This window comes from Agelaius phoeniceus, chromosome 33 (genome assembly GCF_051311805.1).
Source record: "Agelaius phoeniceus isolate bAgePho1 chromosome 33, bAgePho1.hap1, whole genome shotgun sequence".
NCBI classification, from domain to species: domain Eukaryota; kingdom Metazoa; phylum Chordata; class Aves; order Passeriformes; family Icteridae; genus Agelaius; species Agelaius phoeniceus.
The window spans coordinates 2,136,632-2,164,268 of NC_135297.1; the positions used below are offsets into that span (position 1 = coordinate 2,136,632).

The 27,637-nt window shown below is 53.0% G+C and overlaps 1 protein-coding gene across 1 annotated transcript; it reads left to right on the forward strand.

Annotated features, from left to right (window-relative positions):
- The first annotated feature begins 1,530 nt into the window (after positions 1-1,530).
- LOC129131973 (serine/threonine-protein kinase pim-1-like) lies at positions 1,531-27,208 on the forward strand. The gene is made up of 6 exons (XM_077192443.1): positions 1,531-1,596; positions 24,217-24,780; positions 24,898-24,948; positions 25,153-25,519; positions 26,666-26,845; positions 27,102-27,208. The coding sequence occupies exons 1-6, from the start codon at positions 1,531-1,533 to the stop codon at positions 27,206-27,208; spliced, it is 1,335 nt and encodes a 444-aa protein (XP_077048558.1).
- Positions 27,209-27,637: the final 429 nt, after the last annotated feature.

The window sequence follows — 27,637 nt, forward strand, 5'->3', positions numbered from 1 at the left end:
GGACAGGCTCAGCCTCAACTTCCTCCTGTTCCTCTACTTCAGTTTCTTGCTCTAATTCCTCTTCCTCCAATTCCTCCCCTCTATCTTGTTCTGCTTTCCGTTCCTTTGTTATAAATGATCAATCAAATAGCCAAATTTATCAAAATGCGAAAAAGATTTTTTTTTTTTTTCCATGACCAAAATACGGTCCTCAAAAACCCCACAGCCAAAGAGAAAGTGTCGAGCCCGGGGTCGGCGCTGGGTGAACCTGGATCTGACCTCTATCGCATCAGACCTTCCCCTGTTCACGAGCACCACTTCTTGCGGGGCTGTTTTATACAGTTTGTTATGCCTGAGGCAGAGGAGTCCCGATTTCTTTTGTAACTGCATATTCCAGACAGTTTCTTTCACTGTGCAGAGCTGGACAATCGCTGTTTCCTGGTCAATAGCCGGCGTTAATTGCGTCCGGGGAAGTCGTCTATTCAGATGTATTTTTCTGGCAACTTCTGCTATCTCGATCAATTGCATCAGTTGGGCAATGATCGTCCTCGGGCGTCTTCCGATCACTCGGGATAGCAGCAATGATCGCTTTGGACACGTCTATTCATAAGTTAACCGGGTATTGTTCTCCTGCTGCCTTCAGGAACCTTGAGATTCCAAGTAGACGTCTGCCTCTGGGCTGCTTGTGGTCAGAGACTCATTTGGATTTCACAGTCTTATAAAATACATTCTCTGTATAAGTATGAATTGTTTCATAAGATATATTACACCTTCAACGCCTCATACAACAGTCTCCAGGTAGCAGCCAAATCAACAACTGTCTTATACCCCTTAGATATCTCTTCCCATAGTCTCTTCCCAACCTTTTTCCATGCTCGGACACTGAAGGCAATGCCAGCATCAGCTTCAAAGTCCTGTGATTTACACCATGTCAGTAAACTACCAAGAGCATAATCAGAAGCTTGAACATTTTTCCTTTTCAATAAAGCCTTCCACGTGGACAAAACAGCCTTTTCCTCATTTAATAAATTACTTCCCATTTTTTTCCCAGTCACTTACCTCGAATCAGACATCTGAATTAGGTCCGGACCTCCGCAGCGTCCTTGCTGCCTTCACTCGTTTTTATTAGGGTACCTTTCAAATTTTTCTCTTTTGTCTTTCCTTTTTTACAGTCCTGTTGCAATCATGGCAGGGCCACCAGATGTCGATATGGAGCACAACACAGCACAAAGTACCACGACTCCATCAGAAAGCTGCAAGAGAGATTTATTATAGCAACATGTTGCTGTTATACTCTGTCAAGATATTTACATTTACTTAACAGACACATTCACTGCCCATTGGTCATAAGAAAGAAAGTTCTCAGTAGGTGAACAAGGAGCCATGTCACTCTGAGAGCCTACTAAAGTCCCTATCTTCTAACTCTCTCTCTTTCTCCATGGTGCCATGGTGATAGCCTTGGTACCTTCCTCCAGAGAGATACGGGGCTTTCCTGATCTTCAGGAAGCCTTCGCTGGCTCACAAGAACAGCACAAACATATGTTTCCTACAATGAGAGAGATGAAGGAGGAGGTGAGGAAGATCAATTTGGCACCAGTGCAGGTTACAGGCCCCAAAGTAAGAGCCCAACATCCCCCAGATAGCGAGAGAGGGTACACCCAATGAGCCAACCTGTAGTTCTTCCTGCATGACCATGGGGAAGACATGGGAAGGAGGGATGGGAAATCCACTTCCCTCCTGGCAGCACGGGTGCATCAGCTCAAGGAGGGAAACACTAACTGAGGGAGTTCCACTAAAGTGAAGGCAGCCTCAACCTGCCATGACCGAGCTGCCAGGTGTGATCTGTCAGATCCCCTTGAAGGAACCTCTACCATGTATGCCCAGGAAAGAAATAATAACCAGGGCTAGGGGGGGTCCTGCCTCTAGCCAGGAAGAGGCACAGCAAAACTGGATTTTCTGGATGGTGTGGATCCGATGTCCTGGCACATCAGAGCCACAAAAATACAACGCCTTAGTTGATACTGGTGTGCAGTGTACCCTAATGCCATCGGGACATGGGGGGGCAGAACCTGTTTCCATTGCTGGGGTGACGGGGGGATCACAGCAATTGACCCTGTTGGGAGCTGAGGTGAGCCTGACTGGGAAGGAGTGGCAGAATGATCCTATTGTGACTGGCCCAGAGGCCCCGTGTATTCTGGGCATAGACTTCTTCCAGAATGGCTTCACAAACACCCCAAGGGACTCGGGTGGGCTTTTGGAATAGCTGCGGTAGAGGCAGAGAACATGAAGCAGTTGAACACCTTGCCTGGACTATCAGAAAACTCATCTGCAGTAGGACTCCTGAGGGGGGAAGAGCAACGAGTACCAATTGTCACCTCGACACTGCACCACTGGCAGTGTTGAACAAATTGAGATGCCGTGATCTGTAGCAGGCTCCGAGCCTGCTAGGGCTCCGTGGAGGGAAGAGGCTTAAAGGTAGGAAAATGCCAAGTCACGGTGAAATAGCAACGAATTGAGATGCCGTGATCCCCATCCACAGAATGATCCGTGAGCTGGAGAGCCAAGGGGTGCTCAGCAAATCCCACTCACCCTTCAACAGCCCCATCTGGCCTGTGCACAATCTGACAGAGAATGGAGATTGACTGTGGACTATCGTGCCTTGAATGAAGTGACTCCACCGCTGAGCGCTGCTGTGCCGGACATGCTGGAACTCCAGTACGAGCTGGAGTCCAAGGCAGCAAAATTCTTTGCCTCTATCAATATTGCCAATGCATTTTTCTCCATTCCTCTGGCAGCAGAATGCAGGCCTCAGTTTGCTTTCACCTGGAGGGGCATGCAGTACACCTGGAACCGACTGCCCCAAGGGTGGAAGCACAGCCCCACCATCTGCCATGGACTGATCCAGGCTGCGCTGGAAAAGGGTGAGGCTCCAGAACACCTGCAGTACATCGAGGACATCATTGTGTGGGGGAACACAGCAATGGAAGTGTTTGAGAAAGGAGAGAGGATCATCCAGATTCTGCTGGAAGCTGGCTTCGCCATCAAGAAGAGCAAAGTCAAAGGACCCGCCCAAGAGATCCAGCTTCTGGGAGTGAAGTGGCAAGATGGATGGCGTCAGATTCCCACTGAGGTCATCAGTAAGATCACAACAATGTCTCCACTGACCAGCAAGAAGGAAACACAAGCTTTCTTAGCCATAGGTTTTTGGAGAATGCACATTCCTGAGTACAGCCAGATTGTGAGCCCTCTCCACCTGGTCACCTGCAAGAAGAACGAGTTCCACTGGGGCCCTGAACAGCAACCAGCCTTTGCTCAGATCAAGCAGGAGATCGCTCATGCAGTAGCCCTTGGCCCAGTCAGGACAGGAGCAGAGGTGAAGAACGTGTTCTACTCTGCAGCCAGGAACAATGGCTTGTCCTGGAGCCTTTGGCAGAAGGTGCCTGGGGAGACTCAAGGCCGATCACTGGGATTCTGGAGCCGAAGTTACAGAGGATCCAAAGCCAACTACACTCCCACTGAGAAGGAAATCTTGGCTGCCTATGGAGGAGTTCAAGGGACCTCGGAGGTGATTGGCACAGAAGCACAACTCCTCCTGGCACCCCGACTACCGGTGCTGGGGCGGATGTTTAAAGGAAAGGTTCTCTGTACCCACCACACCACTGACACCACATGGGGCAAATGGATTACTCTGATCACACAGCGTGCCTGTATTGGAAACCTGAATCGCCTTGGGATTTTGGAGATAAATACAAACTGGCTGGAAGGTGAAAACTTTGGTCTCACTGACAAAGAGGAGCAGGTACAAGTGACACGGGCTGAGGAAGCTCCACCATACAACTACCAGCAGAGCAAACACGCTATGCTCTTTTCACTGACGGTTCCTGTCGCATTGTAGGGATGAACTGGAAATGGAAAGCAGCTGTATGGAGTCCCACACGACAGATTGCACAAGCTACCAAAGGAGAAGGTGGACCAAGTCAATTTACTGAACTCAAAGCCATTCAGATGGCCTTGGACATTGCTGAAAGAGAGAAGGGGCCAACACGATACCTTTTATATCGATTCATGGATGGTAGCCAGTGATCTGTGAGGTTGGCTGGAAAGGTGGAAAAAGTCCAACTGGCAGCATAGAGGAAAATCAATCTGGGCTGCTGATGAATGGAAAGACATTGCTTCTTGGTTGGAGAAGCTGCCTGTGAAAGTCTGCCACGTAGAAGCCCATGTCCCCCAGAGTCGGGCTAGTGAGGAACACCAAAACAAGGAGCAGGTAGGTCAGGCTGCAAAGATAGAGGTGCCAAAGATAGACTTAGATTGGCAACATACGGGGGAGTTGTTCCCAGCTCAATGGGCCCATGATGCCTCAGGTCATCAGGGCAGAGATGCCACCTGTAAGTGGGCACGAAACCGAGGGGAGGATCTAACCATGGACAGTATTTCTCAGGTTATCCATGACTGTGAGACGTGTGCTGCCATCAAGCAGGCCCAGCAGGTGAAGCCCCTGTGGTACGGTGGGCGGGGGTCCAAGTACAAGTATGGGGAGGCCTGGCAGATTGACTCCATCCCACTGCCCCAGACACGCCAGGGCAAGCGCTACGTGCTGACCATGGTGGAAGCCACCACGGGATGGCTGGAGACCGACCCTGTGCCTCACACCACTGCCCAGAACACCATCCTGGGCCTGGAAAAGCAAGTCCTGTGGAGACATGGTGTGGGAGGATCTTCATCCACTCGTCCCAGGTGTCCATGGGGTTGGGTTTCTTACCTACATACGGGCGGTCATTTGGTGACAGGGGGACTCCCACCAGGCATGTTAAGAGCGGACCGTCTACGCTTCCAATGGCCATGCAAAGATTGTCTTGCTTTCATGACTTTGCCAAAGTGACCCAGATGTTTTGTTTTGGCTGAGGGACGATCCAGCTGGTGGTCACTTGGACACAGATGAGGGCGCTGATAAAGACGATGACAACGATGGCACTGGTTCTGCTGTGGGGTGCCCTGGAGGGTGTCACAGAAAGAATCATACTTCTTCTTTCCTACTGGGTAGTTTTCACTTGTGTATGGTAAAAACACACATTAGTTGACTTATTTTAAGACATTCTTAAATATTTTTAAGTTCCTCCTATAGTTCTTACCAACTCCTCCCAATCACGCCCTTCTCTTTTTTAAGGGAAGTTTGAGGGAGGGAAAAAGGAGCAGTTTCAAGAGGGGAAAGAGGGAGGGGGCAGGGATAAAGGGTCACTGGTAGAGGGATGGTGGAAAAGGCAGGGGTGTGTCTGTGTTTGAGATTGACATGGATGTTATCAGTGGGATGTATCTACGTGCGATGAGTGTCCTTGCCACAATGTTTGGATATATGAATTTCTTTTTTCTTCATCTCCAAGAGAAAGCTGCTTCTGTGGCATGGTGGGAGAGGGAGCTGACTTTGTGTTCATTTGAGGAGTCGTCTTCAGATCTGTGGTCTACTGATAAATCTTCTGGGAATCCACGGGGGTCCTGTATCTGTAGAAACACAAGCATATCCTCTCTCCCACATAATGAGAGGGTATGGCCCTTCAATAATTTTAGATTCATGATTCTGTCAAGTACTGGAGGTCTTTCATTGAGGTGTGTGTACATGTTGTTATGAAAGAGCCTTAAAACAGGGGGGTTTGGTTCTTTTTGAGAGCAATTCATGAAATTCATAGCATAAAGTACTTTGCACAGTCTGTCTTGTATAGAGAGAGCCGGGGGCTGTGTACAAATCACAAACGGGACGGGGCTGCTGTGGAACGTGCCTTGAGCTGTTTTATTTTCCAGCATCAGTCTCATTACATGGTTATGACAATGAAAAGATGCACATCCCAAGCAGCAGACCAAGAACTTAATATTACAACTTACTTTAAAAGTTTTTTGACCAATCCCACAAAGCAAAAGCATATTGACAGTAGTTCTATCCAACCACAATAAGCACAGATACCTTTGGCTAAAACAATGCTTGCTTATTTTGAATACAATACTTGCTTGTAAGACTTCAAACACAATGCACAGAGCTCCATTATTAAGCTTCAAACTTCCTAATATCTTGCTAGAAAAACTTTTCTGTAGCTTAGAGAGTTTTTCTAGACAAGCGTTAATACACATACCATTGTTCTATTTGTCCTTGCTTTTCTACTTGATAAATAATTTTTCTTCTGACCAATCTCATGGCTACTGCTTAGCTCTAATCATAGTCCTGCTGTCTCTGAGGCCTGCCTTTTGCAGCTTTCCCAAAAACCCTCTGATTTTGTGGATTCCCACACTGAACACAAGTTCAGCAATTTTAAATCAAATGCTCACTGATGTAGATAGTACTAAACATGGCACACTGCAAAATAGAGCTGCTATAGATTTTTTGCTGTTAGCACATGGGCACAGGTGTGAGGATTTTGAAGGAATGTGTTGTATGAATCTCTCTGGCCAGTCTACATCCTTTCACAGGAAACTCAAACAACTACAAGACAACATGAAGAAATTGACTCTGAATGATTGGGGCTTGGATGAATGGTTTGAGGGATGGGGAATAACTGGATGGTTGAAAGATACCTTAAAGGGAGCTTTGTTATTACTAGTAGTTATTATTATATTGCTTTGAGCTATTCCATGCATAGTGAAATTGGTGACCCACTTGGAAGAAAATACAGTGAAAAGGGTTTGGCTGGTGCAAGAAGAAGGGGGAGTTGTAGCAATGTATCTGAACAACTTAGGCCACACTGTGCTCCAGCCATATTGCTTGTAGTTCTTCTTATCAGAGCCCTCTGGAATTCACCAAGGTTACTAAGACATAAACTGTGCTAAATGAAGAAAGAAAATGCTGAGAAACAGAATACCAAGACCACAAGAACTAGATAACAGAGGGCTGTGAGCCACCTGGACTGTAACCAATCACATACCCAGAGAAGGGAGTGCAGAACACAAGGACAAGAGAGAGGCACCAATGAAGAGATGCGTGATCAGTGTGTGCAGTAGAGTTAGAATGCATAAATAAGTGCATGATGTAAACAATCAATGGCTTCAGCTTAATCATATTGGTTAGTTGTATGGGAGTCCTGTTTTCCCACCAAGGGTGCCTGGGAAGGAGGGATGGTTCTTTTCCATAAAAAGGAAAGCACTGAGGCAGGAGCAGGAGACAAGTGACCCTTGCAGGCCTGGGGCCTCATGGCCTCCTTGTCCCTGCTCAGCAGCCTGGCAGGGGCCGCCCCATGCTCCTGCCCTTGGCATTGCACATCCCCACATGCCAGTGCCCATCCCGGCAAGAGCCCTGAGCAAGGAGGGAGGGACAGGATCTGCCTGGTCAGGCCCTGGGGCTCAGGCCTTGGCCCTTGGCATTCCTCAAACACATCCAGCTTTGCTCAGCACCAGAGACACCTTGGCCTTGTTTGTTCCCAGCTGTCATCACTGCCTCCAGGATTCTGCTCTAACTGGAACCTGGGGACACTTTCTCAGTTCTGTCCCTCAGTGGAACCCATTAAAACTTCAAGAAACTTCAGAGTTTCAATTTGACTTTGAGTTCCTGAGGAGTATTTTGAAGACTCTCTCGGGGACTGAGTCTGATGTAAACAACACCAAATCCCCGAGAGGCTCATTAAAGTCCTTGTGCTGTGTCTGTGCTGCTGAGCTTTAAAGGAACAGCTCTTCCCAGGGCCAGCTCCTCTCCCAGCCCAGCAGGGCTGAGGGCTCTGCCTGCAGGCACTGAGGGGACAGGAGGCAGGCAGAGACAGGCTGAAGGCAATCAGGATTGGGAAGACATTGAGCTGAGACTTCAGCTGGGGAAAGATCTTCACAGCCCTGTGCATGGTGAGTGTGTGGGTGCAGGGCAATGTCCCCTGTGCTCCTGGAGGGATCTCCTGAAGCCAGCACACCCCAGAGCCTGGGGGATGTGTCAGGAGGACTCTCCCAGTTTCTCTGTGGCACAGGAGGAGCAGCAGGAGGAGGAGGAGGAGGAGGAGGAGGATGTGGTGCAGAGCGGGGCTGCCCTGGGCACCGTCAGAGGGACAGGGCAGGACGGCTCCTGCTGCCAGGGACGGCTGCAGGGGCTGAAGCTGGGGCTGCAGCCAGGGCTGCCCAGGGCTGTCCTGCAGAGCAGCTCCTGCAGCCCTCAGGGCTCTTGGCCAGCGCAGGGCATGTGCCACCTGCCAGGGGCAGCTCTCAGCCTGCCTGGCAGCTCCCCATGGACGCTGCAGGGGAGAAGTTCCAGGTGCAAGGAGCCACCCCCATCAGGGCAGATTCCTCCTGCTCTGGAGATGGTGCTGCATGGCCAGGGCTGCTCTCAGCTTTCTCCTAAAGGGAAGGGAAAGGGGCTGTCAGCTTTGGCTGTGTCACTAAGCCTGCTGCACTGTCAGCCTCGGCATCAGCAGATGGGCCTCAGATCTCCCTCAGAAAGTGCCTCCTCAGCCTCCTCTCCCTACACACAGCAGCAGCAGCACCTTGGCTTGCAGCATCTCTGCTTGTCTGGCCTGCCCTTAAGGCCCTGCTGCCAGGGAGATGCCCCTGGGCAGTGCCCTGTGCTGGGAGGGGTCTGCAGGGCAGAGCTGAGCCCCCAGGGCTGGGCTGGGCTCTGGCAGCACTGGGAGGGACAAGGCTTGGATAGAGAGAAACAGTTCCCAGCAGGCACAACTCCAGGCAGCAGAGAGCCAGAGCAACCCTTGGTATCCCTCCATATCCAGCTGCACAGGGAAAGAGAGAAGGGTTTGGAGAAAATTAGTTTTAAACTGGAGAATTCACAAAGTCCACTTTATTTTTCAAGAAAGTTTTAAGGGTGATCATGCTTAAATAGAGAGAGGGAAAATGAACAAAGGGAACCTATGTGGTTCCAGCAAGTCTGACTGCACTGGGGCACTGGAAGCTCCGTTTTCCCTCTGAACACCGCAGTGCTCAGGCTGAGAGCAATGCTGAAGATGAGGCCGGAACTCAGCAGCACAAAGCTAAACTCAAATTAAGTTAAGGAAAATTCTCTCCCAGGAAGAGAAGCAATTTTGAGGGGATTCCAAATAAAACACATAGGATTGACTCAAAAAATTGGTCCAGTTATTCAAGTCTTCATTCCACAGTTCATGATTCCCAGAGTGAAGAAATGTCCAATCTGGCACTGCCATTTCCTTCCTTGACAGGTGTTAATCCTCTATAAGGATTAACCATACACGAGGCTGCAAATGTCCAACAGCAGCTCCATCAGGCACTTCCTCCTGCTGGCATTGGCAGACACGCGGCAGCTGCAGCTCCTGCACTTCTGCCTCTTGCTGGGCATCTCCCTGGCTGCCCTCCTGGGCAACGGCCTCATCATCAGCGCCGGAGCCTGCGGCCACCACCTGCACACGCCCATGTTCTTCTTCCTGCTCAACCTGGCCCTCAGCGACCTGGGCTCCATCTGCACCACTGTCCCCAAAGCCATGCACAATTCCCTCTGGGACACCAGCACCATCTCCTACTCAGCATGTGCTGCACAGATGTTCCTGTTTCTCTTCTTCATTTCAGCAGAGTTTTTCCTCCTGACCATCATGTGCTACGACCGCTACGTGTCCATCTGCAAACCCCTGCACTACGGGACCCTCTTGGGCAGCAGAGCTTGTGCCCACATGGCAGCAGCTGCCTGGGCCAGTGGCTTTCTCAATGCCCTGCTGCACACAGCCAATACATTTTCCCTGCCCCTGTGCCATGGCAATGCCCTGGGTCAGTTCTTCTGTGAGGGGCCCCAGATCCTTAAGCTCTCCTGCTCACACTCCACCTTCAGAAAAATCTGTATTTCTTTGGTTGCTATCTGTTTAGCTTTTGCTTGTTTTGTGTTCATCGTTTTCTCCTATGTGCAGATTTTCAGGGCTGTGCTGAGGATCCCCTCTGAGCAGGGACGGCACAAAGCCTTTTCCACCTGCCTCCCTCACTTGGCCGTGGTCTCCCTGTTCCTCATCACTGCCATGTTTGCCTACCTAAAACCCCCCTCCATCTCATCCCCATCCCTGGATCTGGCAGTGTCGGTTCTGTACTCGGTGGTGCCTCCAGCCCTGAATCCCCTCATCTACAGCCTGAGGAACCAGGAGCTCCAGGCTGCAGTGTGGAGACTGATGACTGGACAATTTAAGAATCATTAAACTGCTGGGCAGTTTCTGAAAATAATTTGTAATAAAAGTTGTCTTTGATACTTCTTGTTGGTTTCATTTTGGAGCTTCTTTTTCATTGTTTTCCTTTTTTAATATTGTCCCTAAACTAAACCCATCAAATCTGCCATATCTTGTTTTGTTTCTCCAGACCTTCACTATGACCCACAGACTGTGTCAGTGAGGAGCTATGCTCTTGATAGCTTCAAATAAAATAAAGGATTTATTTCATTGAAGCTACAAGAGCACAGCTCCTCACTGACACAGTCCAGCAATGTTTTCCCTGGATATCCCCCTTTTGTTGCCTTCTCTGGAGCTGCAGCAGCAATGTCTGTGTGCAGAGCTGGGGCAGATCAGTGCTGGCCCAGCAGCTGTGCCCAGCAGCAGCAGCAGCAGCACTTGGTGTTGCCAGTGCTGCTGCCGCGGCCCTGCCCCGCTGCCCTGGTGGCCCTGGTGTTGCTGCAGGGCCTGAGTGCTCTCGGGGCCGGGCACAGCCCTGGGGGTGGCAGTGCCGGGGCTGCAGCAGGGACAGGCCATGGGCACTGCTGGGGCAGTGCTGACGCCTCAGCCCAGGCCCTGGGGGCTCCAGACTCCTTGCCCAGGCTCTCTCAAGAACACGGCCAGGCCAATGCTCAGCACAGAAAAGCCCCGTGAGCAGCCCCAGGCTGGCCGTGGGCAGGCTGGGGGCAAACAGCATGGCTGGGGCTCTGCAAGGGCCCTGGGGCAGATGGGAAGGAGCAGCAGAGCAGGGGCTGATCCATGCCCAGTGCGCTGCACAGCCCAGGGCAGCGTCCCAGAGCGTCCTCATGCAGCTGCCAACAACATCCCCCCTCTGCAGCCCTGGCCTCTCCCCCAGCTCACACAGGTGCCCCATCCTTGCAGGCACAGACACGGCAGCACTGCCTCAGCAGCCCCTGTTTGCATTGCACACAGCAGGGCCAGCACCCCCATGCTGTTGCTGTGGGGACATGAACCTGAGGGAGCACAAATGCCATCAGCCCCTGGGGCCAGCAAGGGCTGGGGGACACCAGGGAAACCACTCAGCTTTGTCCTGGCCTCTGCACTCAGCCAGAAAGTTTGTTCCCATCAGCTGGGAGTTTCCTTTGCCACTGCAGATGCTGTTGCTCAGAGCCAGGGCTGCCTGGCAGCCACCCCCAAACTGCCTTGAGCATTTCCTTGGCTTCACCTTTGCTTTCTTTCCTCTTTCCTGATCCAGATTTCTTCCTATTGCCCATCCCTGTCCCCTCCCCTGCAAACAGCCCATCCCTGTTTGCCCTTTCCTCTCTGGCCCCACTCCCCATTGCAGTTCCTGACTTGGCACCATGGGAACGTCCCTTGGGCAGCAGCATCATCCTACAAGTGCTGCAGGAATTGTCTGCAGGCTCCTGCAGTGCCTGGTGCTGCTCCCTTGCCAGAGCCACCCCAGGCCAGGGGGGCACATCTGGGCTGCTGTGTCTGCCTCTGGGGCTCCCTGTTCTGGGCAGTGAGGAGGGGCTGCAGAGGCTCTGCAGGACAGACAGGATGGGCTTTGGGGCTGCCAGGAGAAGCTGAGGGACCTGGGCTGCTGGAGCTTCTGAAGAGGAGGCCCAGGGCACCTCCTGCACCTGCTCCAAGGGTGGTTCCAGAGAATCACAGAATCAGCAAGGTTGGAAAAGAGCTTGGAGATCATCAAGTCCAACCTGAGCCCTGACACCACCATGTCCCCTGAGCCTCCTCTTCTCCAGGATAAACAACCCCAGCTCCCTCAGCCACTCCTCACAGGACTTGTGTTCCAGACCCCTCACCAACCTCCTTGCCCTTCTCTGGACACACTCCAGCCCCTCCATGGCCTTCCTAAATTGGGGGCCCAGAACTGGACACAGCACTCGAGGTGTGGCCTCACCAGTGCCAAGTGCAGGGGAAGAATCCCTGCCCTGCTCCTGTTGGCCACACCATTCCTGATCCAGGCCAGGAGCCATTGGCCTTCTTGCCCACCTGGGCACACTGCTGCCTCATGTCCAGCCTGCTGTCCATCAGTGCCCCAGGTCCCTTTCTGCCTGGCCGCTCTCCAGCCACTCTGTCCCCAGCCTGTAGCGCTGCAGGGGTTGTTGTGGCCAAAGTGCAGGAGCCAGCACTTGGTCTTGTTCAACCTCACCTTGCTGGATTTGGGCCCTGGATCCAGCCTGCCCAGGTCCCTCTGCAGAGCCCTCCTACCCTCCAGCAGATCCACACTCACACCCAGCTTGGTGTCATCTGCAGATTTGCTGATGCTGGACTCAGTCCCCTCATGCAGATCAGCAGTGCAGATATTGAAATCCACGCTGGCTGGCTCTGATCCCTGGGCCATCCTGTGGGTGCCCTGTGATGGCACTCAGGGTGATCTGTTCCATAACCTTGCCGGGCACCCAGGTCAGGCTGACAGGCCTGGAGTTCCCCAGCTCCTCCTTCCAGCCCTTCTTGGGGATGGGCTCACATTGGCACCTCCAGTGCTCTGGGACCTCCCTGCTGAGCCAGCACTGATGGTAAATGATGGAGAGCAGCTTGGGGAGCTCATCCACCAGCTCCCTCATCCCCCTGGGATGGATCCCATCTGCTCCCAGAGACACCTGTGAGCATCTGAGTGGCTCAGCAGGTCCTCAGCTGCTTCCTCCTGGATTACAGGGGGGCTGTTCTGCTCCCTGTGTCCGTCTACAGCTCAGGAGAACACTTGTCCTGAGGAAAACCTGTCTTATTCTTGAAAATTGAGATACATAAGGTGTTAAGCAGCTCAGCCTTTTCCTTATCTTTGGTAACCATATGTCTCCAATAAGGGATGGAGGTTCTCCTTAGCCCTCCTTTTGCCATTAATATATCTACTAAATCATTTTTATTATCCTTCACAGAAGTGGCCAGGTTCAGCCCTAAGTGAGCTTCACCTTTCTAATTTTCTTTCTCCATGACCTAGCAACATCCTTAAAAACGTTCTGAGTTTCCTGCTCCTCTATCTAGAGGTCATGCACCCGAATTTTAACCTTGAGTTCCTGGAAAATGCTGCCTGCCCGGCCAGGCCAGGCATTTTCCCTGCTAGCTCACTTTTGGGCACAGAGGGACAGGCTGTTCCTGCTCCTTCAAAATTTCTTTCTTGAAGGGTGTCCATCCTTCCTGGACACCTTTGTTTTTAATGGCTGTTTCCCTTTAAAAAATCAGTACCTAATTTGGTACTCCCCAAATCAATCCTGAACAGGACAAAGTCTGCTCTGTATAACTCAGTGTAGAAGATTTGTTGATGCCTCTCCTTTCACAGAATATTTAAAGACTCAATAATTTCATAGTCACTGTGCCCCGAACAGCCTCTGACCACCACATCTCCCTCCAGCCCTTCTCTGTTTGTGACCAGCGGGACACAGAGCTTTCCTTGGCAGTGGGAATTGCAGAAAACCTCCCCAAGGTGAAGCTTGGAAGGTTCAAACTGTTCAAACTGGAGCTGAGGAGAAAGCAAAGTCCCTCGCAGGGCAGAATGTTGGTGCTGGAGGTGTGGCAGCGTGAGGCTGGGCCATGGCCGGGCTCTGTGCGCCAGGAGCCGGCAGCGCTGGGTGCAGGGAGCCCAGGGAGGGCACAGAAACGCTGGGTGAGAAATGCTGGGGGACAGCGAGATGGGCGAGTGCAGCCGGCCAGGGCAGAGGAGCAGCACGCCCAGGGGCCACAGCCTGCAGGACAGATGGCCAAGGGCTGGGCAGGGCTGGCAGGGCCACAGGCACCCAGGCCTTTGTGCCCTGGGCTCGGGCAGCGCCTCTGGAGGCCCCACAGGAGGAACTTTCCTGGCAGGGGCTGCACTTTGCTTCTCCCTCGGCCTCCCTGGGGAGGCTGGCAGGGGCTGCAGGTTGATGCCATTTGTCCTTGCTGCCCCTCACATCCCCCTGGCCCACCAAGAGCCCCGAGGCAGCCGTGAGGGACAGGCCCTGCTGGCCCAGGCTGGGCTCAGGCCTTGGCCTTTCTGCTTCCTGCAGCCAAGCCAGGCCTTGCTCAGCATTGCAGTTCCCTGCTCAGGGCCTTGGGCTCCCTGCAATCCTGGCCTCAAGGATCTGCTCTCACCAGGCCCTGGGCAGCCTTTGGCCCTCCCTGCCCTCACTGGGGCCCAGCCATGCTCCAAGGCACTTGGAGTTTTGCTGCTGCCTCCTTGAGCAGCTTCTTCATTCTTCTCTCTGGTCCTGAGGCTTCTGCACCCAGCCCCAAATCCACCGTGGGGCTGATTAAAATACAGAAAGCCCTCAGGAGCTCTTTGTCTCCCTTCCATTGTCTTTCAGTCTCCAGGGCTTGTGCAGTGATTGGAGTCAGTTTGGAGTTCTCTTCAGGAGGGAGATTTCAAAGTGCACCTCATGATTTTTGTTTTTAGTCAAGGGAATATTTTTTTACTTTTAATTTCAGAGAAGAGGGGATGGAAGCATTCCCCAGGTGATCTTGATGCGGAATGTCTCCTTAGGAGGTCTGGGCAATGAGAAGAATGAGCCCCTTGCAGGCTGAGCCTGTTTGGACAACTTGCTCCTTACCCCCAGCCTCACCATGTCTGACATCGCCCACCTGGGACTGATATCCCTAAATATAGAAAAAAAATTAAGCCTTTTTCCTTATAAACAAAATCCAATTAATTAATAAAATAAATATATTATTCTGATAGTATTATTCAATTTCAATTACCTAATTTGTACATTTATATTAAAAAATCTATACACTTTTAGCAACCAAGAAAATTATTGGTCATTGGTTCTAAGTAACACAATTCCCTTCATTAATTCATTAAGCTCTATTGGGTATTTATTTCTTCCTCTTTATGGTAACTAATATTCTTTGTAGACCTTTTGCCATCATTTTTATCATCTTTTTTTCACATATGGTAAGAGGAGGCACTTTGGGGTCCCTGTAGCCATATCTGGGGCACATTTGGGGCAGTATTCAGTCTGGTGAGGGAATTCAGAGAGAACTTGAGGGTCTGGAGGACACTTGGGGGAGCCGGGTGGGCACTTGGAGGGGCACTCAGGGATTCTGAGGGACAGTTCGGGGTCCGGGGCAGAACTTGGGGGTCCAGGGGGGCCCTTGGACGTCAGGGAGGGGAATTTCGGGGCCTTCGGGGTCCGGGCGGGTTCTTGGGGGGCTCGAACGGGGCTCTCTGGGGTGCGGGGGGTGATGGGAATTGCAGGCGCGGGTCTAATACGGTTTAACGGGGCCGCAGAGCATCAGGGGAGTTCTTGGCGCAGCTGCAATGGCTCTCGGAGGGGCGCGGGGCATGACGGGAGATGAAGTCCCGGCTGGAATACCGCTTTCCTGCGCCGCGGAGCATGATGGGAGCTGTAGTCCCGGAAGTGGTTGGAACGCGACATTTGGGGGTCCGGGAAGGCAGTTGGGGGACACTTTTGCGTCCGAGCCGGGACTTGAGGTCCTCGGGGGAACTTAAACGGCTCTGGAATCCTTGGGGGGAGCTCGGGGAGCTCTAACCGGGCTCTTTAGGGCGCGGGAAAGGCAGGAGTTTTAGGCGCGGGACTGTGTTCTGAGGGGCTCTGAGGAGCACGGGGGATGAGAGAAGACGAATTCCCAGAAGGGCTGTACCAGGCATCTGTGGGGTTGGGAGCACTCAGGGGGTCCGGGGACGCTTTTGTGGAGTCCCGAATGGGCGCTGAGGGGACACTGAGGGATCCTTCAGGGTCTGGGGGACACTTATGGGAAAGATGTGGCGGATCCCGGGGTTCTGTGGAGCGCGGGGCATGACGGGCGTTGCAGTCCCGGATGCAATGGGGCTGTATCCGGCCGCGGGGCATGACGGGAGTTGAAGGCAAAAGGAAAATATGGCGGCCGTCTAGGCACCGCCTCCAGGCCCGGATCTCTGGCGCTGATTGGCTGTGAGTGGTGATGGGCGGAAGCCTCGGCAAATGAGAGGCGGCGGAGGCGGGAACAGCCTCTCCATTCCCTCCCAGTACAGCCCAGTTCATTTCCAGTACTACCCCAGTACAGCCCCAGTAAAACTCCAGTGCCCCTCCAATCCCTCCCAGTACAGCCCAGTCCCTGCCAATACACCTGAGACCATTCCCAGTCCCTCCAGTTCCTCCCAATTTCAAACACAGGGTGCCCCAGTGTCCCCAGTCTTCTCCACAGCGTTCCCAGTGTTCCCCAGTATGTCCCAGTCCTCCCCAGTGTTTCCAAGGACAGTTTAATTTCTCACGGTGGCCGTGGCAGCCAAACCCAGCAGTGGGGTCAGTGCAGTGCCCATGGCCACAGCCCCTTGCAGTAGCCCAGTGCAGCTTGGGCTGCTGATCCACCCTCACAGCTGGCCCAGGGCAGCTCTGCAGTGGCTTTGGTGGCACCTGGGGCTGGCACACACCTGAGCAGTGTGTCTGTTTGCAGTGGGGAAACTCAGGAGTTTCAGATTGCTTCAAAAAACCCCAAAAAGGGAAAACCCCTCTTAGGCTGGGTGCAGCCAGCTCTCCAAGCACAGCAGGTCCCAGGGGAGTGAGGACAGACAGGATGGGGCTGGGCAGTGTGGAGCAAGGTTGTCCACACTGGGTCAGAGCTCCAGGCACAGCTTCTGTGAGCAGGCCAGAGCTGCTGAGGAGAGACCCTGGGTCAATATCAATCACAGAATGCTGCAATCGTCTCTGCGCTAAAGAGAAATAAAATAAAAATACATCCTTTAAAGTAAAAATGTGTATTTCTTACAAGTTCTTTGAAATCTTTGTCCATCACTGGACTAGGAAAACTTTAATGAGCCTCTCAGGGCTTTGGTGTTGTTTACATCAGACTCAGTCCCTGAGAGAGTCTTCAAAAAACTTCTCAAGAACTCAAACTTAAACTCCAAAGCTTCTTGAAGTTTTAATGGGTCCCACAGAGGAACATGACTGAGAAAGTGTCCCCAGGTTCCAGTTAGAGCAGAACACTGGAGGCAGTGATGGCAGCTGGGGACAAACAAGGCCAAGGTGTCTCTGGTGCTGAGCAAAGCTGGATGTGTTTGAGGAATGCCAAGGGCCAAGGCCTGAGCCCCAGGGCCTGGCCAGGCAGATCCTGTCCCTCCCTCCTTGCTCAGGGCTCTTGCTGGGATGGGCACTGGCATGTGGGGATGTGCAATGCCAAGGGCAGGAGCATGGGGCGGCCCCTGCCAGGCTGCTGAGCAGGGGCAAGGAGGCCATGAGGCCCCAGGCCTGCAAGGGTCACTTGTCTCCTGCTCCTGCCTCAGGCCCAGGCCCAGCAGCCATGGCCAAAGTGCTGCCCAAGTTGGCTCTGGCAGGGCTGTCTTGCAGCTGCTGCCCATGCCTGTGCCCTGTGCAGCCCAGGCTGTCCTACGGTGTCCCTGCCCTGTGCCTCTGTCCCTGCAGTCTCTGGGAACAGGTCCCCCTGTACCTTTTGGACACATACCTTGGCAGATTGGAATGTTGTCCACATGGATGGCTACAGAAGAGCAAAACATAAATTCTCATCCCTTTTTTCTGAAAATATAGGATCATAAGTCCCTATACTATGCTTTGGTGATTTTCGTTATAATGAAACTGACCTTTCTGAATAGAAGGGTGTCCTTCTCTGTGTGTAATATCTAATTCAAAGGTTAAAATATTTAGAATTATTTTAGGCATTGGAAATCATGACCATAGCACTCCAGGAAGGGGCCAAGTTAGAATCCATGCGTTTTGCAATACAACTATTGTTCTGGAAGCTTAAAACATAACTGAAGAGGACAACTGGGAAGTGACTTTGTCCTGCAGCCTTATGGTGCATCCTTTTAAAGAAATTCTTGTGTAAAATTATAACTAACCTGATGCCACTTGTATTTTTAGAGGACAAAAGGGGTTATTAAGAGTAACTAAGGCCTATCCGTCAGACATTCTATAATTCCTTTGAGCCCCAAAGGATAAGTTATCATGGTATACCTTGATAAAGGGTACCTTTATCAACACCATATGGACCACCCCATAGCTGGCCTTTGGACACTCAACTTTTCAGCTACCTCATACAGACATGTTCATACACACAGACAAGAGTGCAAAAAGGTTTCTCATCTGACTCCACCAGATCCCACTGTCTCTGCAGAGCAGTCAGAAAATACTCATTGAGTCTAATGAGGAAACAGGGTACTATGGAACAGTGAAGGCTTGGCCTTGCAAGCACACTGATCAGCATTTGTCAGCATCTGTCAGCATGACTGACCCCACTTATTGTATTCTTCCTCTATTTTCCTATGTCTATTTCTCTCCAAACCACCTTGATCCCTCCCTTTTCCTTCTTTGGTTCTTCCCCTAACATTCCATATTAATTCCAGTGAAATTCAAAAATGCTGCTTCCTTGCACCCCAGTATTAACCCTGTAGCACTAGGCACTAATACCAGCCATTCTGCAAAGCCATCTGGAGAGCCACTCTGCTGATTGATGGTGATAAGTTTTCTTCCCAGACCATGAGGCTGACGCTCTCCTGCAACATCTGGGAATGATTTTATTTATTCATTTAGAAATGTATTTTTTAATTTATTGTATTTTAATTATTTATTTATCATCTTTTACCATGGTCCACATGTTCCATATGGTATACCATGTCCCCTGCTACAGAAGACTCCAGTATCACTGCTCTTACTTTCAAAATGAAGATAATACAGAATAAACTTCTGTCCTTCAGTGGAACCAAACTACTGACAGAGGTCTGATGTGAATATCTCCTGGTCACCTTGTTACAGTGATTGATAATGGTGTTGGCCAAAAAATATCTCCCAAGGCTGCAGCCATCTTTTGGCAATGTGGAACAGGTCTTGGACCACATAAGCCATGTTGTAAAACTCATCCCCCGGCTGCCCCACCTGGCTGGGCCCTTCCTTTGCTGACAGCTCTGCCTCCTGCCTGCCTCTGCCTGCCCACACAAAGCCTTGGGCTGACCCAGACCCCTTCTGGGGAAAGTGTTGCACCACAGCCCTGCCCTGGGTGGGAAATTCCTGTCTCCTTATGTCCAGTCTGGACCTCCTCAGCTGCCATTTTTATTAATTCTTTCTTTTTCTGTCTTTTTTCTATTATGTCAAAAGGATCCACCATCTCTGAAACCACCCTTCAATCCCTCCCAGGGCTCTCCTCTGCTGTCCTCAGTCTCCACCCCACTGAGCACAGAGCTCCTCTGTCCCTGTACAGTGCTCATGTGCTTGAGGCCATGGCTGCCTGGACAAGAAGGACGGTTCTTTTCTACAGGAAGGAAACCACAGAGCCCCAGGGTTTTGAAGGCAGATCAGAGGCAGTCACCAGAGGCCAAGGCAAGCCAGAACTGTCTGTCCTTGCAGCTTTTGTCTGAAAGCAACCCTTGGATATTTGGGGAGTTTTGGAGGTGGAATTCCATTTCAGCCTTGAGTGCCTGGACCAGAATGACAGTTCTTCTCCACAGGAAGGAAAGGGCAGAGCCCCAGTGTTTCAAAGGCTGATTAGAGGCAGCCCCAAGGAGGCCAAGGCCAGCCAGACATGTTTGTCTTGGCAGCATTTGTCTGGGAGCTGTCCTTGGATATAAGGAATTTTGGAGGCAGATTCCCAGTTTTGGTTATTGACACCTGCATTGAAAGATGTTCTTTTCCATGAAAAGCACACCCACCTTCTCCCCCATTGTTTTGAAGACAGATGAGAGGTGGCCCCCAACATGCCAAGGCCATCCAGAGCTTTCTATTCTGGCAGGATTCATGTGGGATAATTTGTGGATTTAATCAAATATGGAGGTAGAATCCCAGTTTCAGCCATGAACCCCTGGAGGAAAAAGAGAGTTCTTTCACCCAGGAAGGAAAGCACACAACTGCAGGGCTAGATGAGAAGCAACCCTCAACATGCCAAGGTCAGCTGGACCAGTCAGGCCAAGCCAACCAGAACTGTTCGATGTTCTTGGATCCCTGGGGCCCTGCAGCATCACAATGTTCTCTTGGTTCCGTGAGGACCCGTAGTATGACAAGAGATCTTTGTTTCCATAAGGCCCAGCAATACCACAATGGTCTCCTTGGCTCTGCAGCGGCACAATGGTGCCTTGTTTCCATGAGGTCTTGCAGTGTCAAAGTGGTTCCCTTGGTTCCATGGAAATGCACAATGGCACAATGGAGCCTTGGTTCTATTGGGCTCCCCAGGATCACAATGGAGCCTTGGTTCCACAAAGCCTGGCTGTGTCACCCTTGCTTTCATGAGGACCTATAGTGTCACACTGGCCCCTTGGTGCCATGGGGACTCAGGGTGCCAGAATGTTCTCATTGCTTCTGTGAGGCCCTGCAGTGTCACAAAGAGCTCCTTGGTTCCACAAGGCCCTGCAGAGCCCCTTGATTCAACAAAGCCTCAAAGTGCCATAATGGTCTCCAGGATTCCATGAGGCCCTGCAGTGTCACAAGGGCTCCTTGGTTCCATGAGGCTCTGAAGTACGGAATGGCCTCTTGATTCCACTTGGCCCCTCACTGTCACATCAGTTCTTAGTTCCATGCAGCCCTGTAGTGTCACAATGGTCTCCTTGGTTCCACAGAGTTAAAATGTCCCCGTGGTCTCATGGAGCCCCACTATGATCCCCTTGATTCCATGAGGCCCTGCCGTGCTACAATGAGCCCTTGGTTAAACGAGGCCTTGCAGTGTCACAATGGCCCCTTGGTTCCAGTGGGTCCAGAAGTGTCCTAATGGTCTCCATGGTTCCATGAGGCCCCAGAATGTCACAATGGACTTTTGGTTCCGTAGGGTTCCATATGCAAACAACAGTCTCCTTGTCTCCAGAGTGTCATAATGAATCCTTTGTTCCATAAGGCGCCTGGCCTTCCACAGCCTCTCAGAGACCGTTTACCCCTCAGGGTCCCCAACAGCCCCTCATGGCCTCTCATGACCCCTCACAATACATCACAGTTCACAGCCCCTCATGGCCCCTCACTGCCCCTCACAGCCCCTCTCAGCCTCTCAAGGCCCCTCACAGCCCTTCACAGCCCCTCATGGCCACTCACAGCCCCAGGCCTGGGGCTCCTCCAAAAGGAGTAGGGGTCAGGCCCTGCTTGTTCTCCTTTTATTTCGGTCCCTTCACAGCCACGAGTGCAGAAAGGCTGAAATGGAGCCTTTCCCCAGCGTTTCCCTCGGGGTTAACTGCGGGCTGAAGCTCTGTGCTGGCGCTGGCCCCAGCGCCACCATCCCTGCAGCCGCCAGGCCTTTGCTGTCCCCCCGTGTCCGTTCCCTGTCCCCAAGTCCCGCCCGGCTCTGGCAGCAGCAGCAGCCGCAGCGCAGGGGGCGCCGGCCCGGCCCAGCCGGGGCTCCCGGCCGGGAGCAGCAGCAGCGCCGGCCCCTTCCCACCTGCTCCTGCCTCGGCTCCCAAGGGCTTTTTCCAGCTCAATTCTGGACTAGAGCAGCAATCACCCACACACAGCCCTGACTCCTCAGGGCCCGCCTGTGCTGCCCTGAGCCAGCCCTCAGAGGAAGAAAGGATCGGGTTCCAGCGCTGTTTTCAGCACTGTTTTACTCACCCTGAGGTGACATCAGGAGGCTGCTGTTGCCTTTGCCTTTGGGAATTGGAGATCATGGCTGCTCTTGCCCCTCTTCTGCTTGCCACTTGAAATTTATCTGTAAAACTGCAATTGCCTTTTTCGATCAGCGCTACCCAGAGTGCTTTTGTGACAGTGAATTTAGGAATCCTTAAAATCAGAGGGTTTTGAGAAAGCTGCAAAAGGCAGACCTCAGAGACAGCAGAACTGTGATTAGAGCTAAGCGGTAGCCATAAGATTTGTCAGCAGAAAAGTTATAATAGAAGTAGAAAGTAAGGACAAATAGAACAATGGTTTTTGTATTAACGCTTGGTAGACTAACTCCCTAAGCTACAGAGAAGTATATCTAGTGAGATATTAGGAAGTTCTAAGCTTGAGTTCTGTGCATTGTGTTTTAAGGCTTACAAGCAGGTATTGTATTCAAAATAAGCAAGCATTGTTTTAACCAAAGGTACCTGTGCTTATAGTGGTTGGATGGAACTACCGTCAATATGCTTTTGCTTTGTGGGATTGGTAAAACAACTTTTAAAGTAAGTTGTAACATTGAGTTCTTTGCTGCTGAGGACACGAGCTGCAGGCATCTTCCCATTGTCATAACCATGTAATGAGACTGATGCTGGAAAATAAACAGCTCGAGACACGTTCCTCAGCAGTCCCATCCTGTTGGTGATTTGTACATGGCCCCCAGCTGGCAATAGGTGAACTCAGGCTTTTGGTCATAGGCATCATGATTAGCAGATCTTGAAATGCTCTCAAGTTCCTGAGCACAAAGTCAAAGAGAATTAAAGCAGCCACACAGGACATATTTGCAGTGCTCAAACACAGCCCTGCTGCTGCTGCTGCTGAAATAGAATCAACTGACAGAGGCCATCACAGAAATTGCCTCTCAAGTGTCAAATCAAATGAAAGAATCCACCAGGAGAAAGAAAAACCAGAACTTCTCAGCTCACTTCATTGTCTCTTCTGAGCAGCAGCAGCAAATGGAGATGCCCAGAGGTATTTCCAGCTGCTGCTGATCCCAGCTGGAGCCCAGCCTGCTGCCCAGGCCCAGCGGGAAGCTGAGCCCAGCCTGGGGAGCTCCCACAGTGTCGGGAGCTCAGCGCACGCGGGGCCAGGCCCAGAGCCCCGGGCACGGCCGCCCATTGCGGGGCAGCGGCGCAGACGGAATGTCCTGCGGCCCAAACCTCCTGCTCCTGCCACACAGCGCCAGTGCTCTCCCCCTCCTCCTCCTCTCCCAGCACGGCACAAATTCCAGCTCGGAGGAGGCTGCCCCAGAGAGGGCTCAGGCTCCTGCCTCAGCCTCAGTGTCCCTGCAGAGGAACAGGGCATCTTTCAGGCACTTCCACAAGCTCGGGGTTCCCATTTCATGGGGAATCTGGGATGAAAATGGCCTTGTTAGGAAGGATAAAAGCAGAGGGAATGGATTGGAAATTATTAGGAAAAATGATCCTTTGTACAGCCAAAGCTTACTAAGTCATTCCCTGCATTTCTCCTTTTCACATTCTTTCAGTCATCTCCTCAGAGGTCCAGCTTGTTCTGATGCCTTTCATGAACTGATTGTTCTCTTGTTTTATATCAGTGCAGGAGATGTAGAAGCATCTGAACTGAACACTGAAACAAACTCCCTATGTCAGCCCATTTTCATCTTCTACATCACTTTCAAGATGTCCATGGGGATGTTGGAATGATTATCACACAGCTCTCCCTTTCTGGCTGCAGGCTCTGGAAATTCTTTCTCTGCATTCAGTCAGGCTTGCATTGCCTAACAATTCCTGGGAGCCCATCATGTTTTCTTAGGGCAGAACAGTAACAATGAAAACCTCACCAATGGCACAATTGCCCAGCCCACAAGGAAAAGAAAGAACAAGCTGTACAGTTCTTCAAACATTTGTCCTGCTTTGCTGCAGGAGTCCTGCTGCATGCACGGTGTGAAAAGCCAAGAGAAGCTGCAGCTGGTGGCACATCTTGTGACAGAAGCTGCACCTGGTTCTCCAGGAAAGGTTCTTGGAAAGAGCAAACAGGACTGTGGACAAGATTCTGGAAGAACTGAAACAGTTTTTAGGAAATGAAATGAAAACAGAAAGAAACAAACCAAGATGTTTTCTCTGTTTATTTTTATGCTCCCCTTTGCATTATTTCTCCATCCCATTAATTCCAAATGGATCTAATGTCTAAGATCCATGACTTGGCATGTTTTAGACACTGTCAAATACCATGAGCTATACACAGTTTGCCTTCCTCTGCTTTTTTTTTTTTTATTTTTTTTGGAAAGCACTGCTGGCGAGATAAGTGCAGTGCTTGGGTCAAGAACAAATTCTGCATTCAGGGAATGCGCTCCTATAGTGTTTGACCCTCAGCTGGGACAATGCACAGCAGCAACTGAGGGGATTCCTGTGCCGCTGTGCAGGAGTCCAGACTCTGGGTCATGGCTGAACTCAGCAAAGTTCCCGTGTTTGGACAGGCTCAGGGGCTGCCGCTGGGGAGCGCGGGGCTCGGCGCGGGGGCGAGCGGGCAGCGGACAAACGGACACGGGGACAAACGGCCCCAGAGCTTCAGTTGCAGTGGCAGCAGCAGCGAAAGCAGTGAAAGAAGCAACTTTATCGACTCCCTCTTGCTTCTCCTCTCCCTCTCCCGCAGTCCCGCACCCTCTCTCGCTCTCCCTTTCCTGGTGTCCCCTCCTCTCCCAGACTCTCTCTCTCCATGTTCGGCCGGGCCATGGCCCCCGCCGCCACCGGCCCCGGGCGGGGCTGCCCCGTGCCCGGCCCCGGGCGTCCCGCCGCGGTCTCGCCTCCGGCCGGCTCTGGCCGTGCTGGCGGTGGCGCTGCCGGGTGGGCATCAGTGCCTGGGGCTGGGGTGGCATCGCCTCCCTTTGGCTCCGCCTGGCCCAAGCCCGGCGCCGGCCCCGGCGCCGGCTCCTCCCGAGGCCCATGGAGGACACAGGCGGCGCGGCCGCTCCCGCCGCCTCCGCTGCGGCTTGCCCGGCCCGAGCTCCGCCGCTCGGCAGCGCGGCCGCCGGCCCCGAGCCACCGCTGTCCCATTCACAGGAGCAAACGCCTGGGCATGGCTGGCCCGGGGCGCTTGAGGGGCGCTCGGGGGCCCTTGCTGGCCCCGGGCCGAGCGCTGACAGCCGCGTCCCGCCCGCAGGGAAGGCGCAGCAGGGCCTGAAGGAGCAGGACAGGCTGGGCTCGCTGCTGGGGCCCGGCGGCTTTGGCAGCGTCTTCGCGGCCACGCGGCTCTCGGATGGCACCTCAGTGAGCGGCGGGGCCGGCGGCGGGCGCAGGAGGAGGGGGCGGACGAGGAGGAGGACGGAGGATGGGTCTGGGCAGGGCGGGCGGCGAGCTGAGCCCGCTGCTGCCCTTGGCTTGCAGGTGGCCATCAAAAGGGTGCCACGGAAGCGCGTCCGGCACTGGGGAGAGCTGGTGAGTGAGCGGGGCCAGCGGCAGCAGCCGGGCCGTGCCGGGCGGGGATGAGCCGAGCCCCGGAAGGGTGGAAGCCGCCAGGACGCCCCGAGGGAGAGCGGGCGTGGGGCCAGCGCAGGGCGCAGAGCATCCCGGGCTGGCTGAGGGCTCCCCGAGCCCCGGCACGGCATCGGCCCCACTGATGGCATCGTGCTCCTCCCGCAGCCCGACGGCACCAGCGCACCCCTGGAGATCGTGCTGCTGGCCAAGGTGTCCACTGGCTTCCCTGGTGTGGTCCAGCCGCTGGAGTGGCTTGAGCTCGCCAACGACATCTTGATGGTGCTGGAGTGGCCAGAGCGCTGTCAGGACCTGCAGCGTTTCCTTGGGGCACGGGGGTTCCTGCCCGAGGAGGTGGCGCAGGAGCTGTTCCGCCAGGTGCTGGAGGCCGTGCGGCACTGCACCAGCTGCAGGGTCCTGCACAGGGACATCAAACCAGAGAACATCCTGCTTGACCTGCACACCGGGCAGGCCAAATTGATTGACTTTGGCTGTGGCACCTGCCTGCAAGACACAGCCTACACTCACTTTGCAGGTGAGCCCATGCAGGGGTGTGCTCCTGGTCCCGGAATCTCATGGCCCAAGATCTCACAGCCCAAGCTGGGTGTGGCAGCAGGGATTCTCTCTTTTGCTGCCCTTCATGGCACTGAGTCTTCAGCTGAGTTGCTTTTGAGCCCGGCTGAGTGGGGAGCCAGCTTCCAGCCCTGCTGGCAGCTTTTGCCCAGGACTTTGCCCAGGACTGGGGCTGGGGCTGGGGCAGCCCAACAAAAACACCCATGGGTGGGGTAGCAGAGACGGGGGGTAGAACCTGAGCCCCAGCCAGTTTGGTGTGCAGGTGAGAAAGGGCTTGGACTGCTCCACTCACCTGGTTTGCTTTGGGTTCATAATGTTTTTGGGGCAATGAAGGCAGGGAGGATGAGGGCATTGTTATAAATGGTGTTCAGTTTGTTTTGAATTGGGGCTGGGTTGGGAATTGTTGTTTTGGGGTGAGTTGATGGGTGTTTGTTGTGGGTCCTGGGGAGGGGAGGTCCAGGGTTTGGTGGGGGCGATAGTCAAAGGGGGGCGGGAGGTGATTGGACAGGGGACTTGATCAATCATTCGACGCCCTGAGAAAATGATTGGTCCAGAATGAATATTGATAAGGATCAATGAGAGCACCGGAAAATGACCAATCAACGTGCGGATCCAAACCCCACCAATCCTGGACCCGAGAGGGGTTATAAAATGAGGGTTTGGTTGGGTTGGGGTTCTTCTCCTTCTGAGGGATGTACTATATGGGGGGGAACCCAGCGTGTTTGGGACATGTTGTTATCTTTGGGTTGTTGCGTGGGAGTTTGGGCTTATCTCAAACTCCCTGTCCTCTGTAATTTGTTTTGATAAATGAGAGCCTATTTCCTTCTCAAAATCTGGCCTCATTCCAATTCATAACAGCATGGTTTTTCACCAGCACTGAGTGGGTTTTTCCTTGTCATGGTTGGGCCTTGCCTGGGTTTCCACAGCCCTCTTTGAGCACCAGTGGCTTCTTTCCCAACCCCAAGTCTGTACACAAGTCCCAGGTGCTGGTGAGAGGGCAGTGGTCACCCCGTGTGCCACTGGGGCAGCCCCTGCACGCCCAGGGATGCTGGGGCCAGGCTCTGGGAGCAGCAGCATCCCCCTGCTGAACTCCATCTGTATTCCATAGGAACATGGTCATACAGCCCCCCAGAATGGAGCCACTTTGGCTGGTACTATGGCAAGCCAGCTACCATCTGGTCCCTGGGCATCCTGCTGCAGCAGATGGTCTGCGGGGAGCACCCTTTCAGCAGGGGCCAGAACATCAGCTGGGACCATCAGCTCTCGCTGCCACAAGGGCTCTCTCAAGGTGGATCCTCATCTCTGGGCACGGGGGGAATCCCAGTGCTGGGAGACAGCAGCGGGCTCGTGGGCATCCCGCTCTGGCAGCTGCTGAGGAGGTGGCACATGTCCTGCTCTCCTGCTCTCCTCCAAAACAGGGAATTGATGGGAGAGTTTAGGCCCAGCTCTGAGCACATCCAGCAAGGCGTGGGGACAGGAATAGTGGGGCAAAGCCAACAGGAGCCTTCTCCAACTGCCCGGCGGTTTCTGGTTTCTGTGCCCAGAGTGCCAAGATCTGATCAGGTGGTGTTTATCCATGCTGGACTTGGAAAGGCCCTCATTGGAAGAGCTGCTCTGTCATCCTTGGATGCAGGATATTTGTCTGCCCTAGAAGAAGGGAGAGAGCCACAGGCACACTTTATGCAGGGCCCTGGTAAGTTACAGTTCCACACATGCCTGGGCAATGACAAGCAAAGGAACCCAGACTTTTTTGTCCTGCCCATGTCACTGCCCAGGGCTCATCAGATGGGCACACACAGCCCTTGTGCTGGAGCTGAGCTGCTCTGCCCAGCACTGGTTCTGCCATCTGAGCTGGTTTTGCTTGTCCTGGTTCCCTGACAGCTGGGGCCCTGGGCAGAGCCCTGAGAGCCTGGTCTCAGCCCAGGGAAGGAGAAGGAGCCCCTGGAGAAGCTGTACCAGGTGGGGCTGCTGCTGCTGGAGACAGCGAGGATGACATCAAGGATGACAACCTCTTCCTGGACCTGGCCACTGGCCAGCTGAAGATGATGGACTTTGATTGGGGCACCTTCTCCAAAGCCAG

What these genes read in the sequence shown, in the direction of transcription:
- LOC129131973 (XM_077192443.1), top strand. Translation starts at nt 1,531, where the DNA reads ATGAGAGAGATGAAGGAGGAGGTGAGGAAGATCAATTTGGCACCAGTG. An exon ending in TCCGGCACTGGGGAGAGCTG is followed by an intron (nt 24,949 to 25,152) that starts GTGAGTGAGCGG and finishes CTCCTCCCGCAG; the next exon opens with CCCGACGGCACCAGCGCACC. An exon ending in AGCCTACACTCACTTTGCAG is followed by an intron (nt 25,520 to 26,665) that starts GTGAGCCCATGC and finishes TGTATTCCATAG; the next exon opens with GAACATGGTCATACAGCCCC.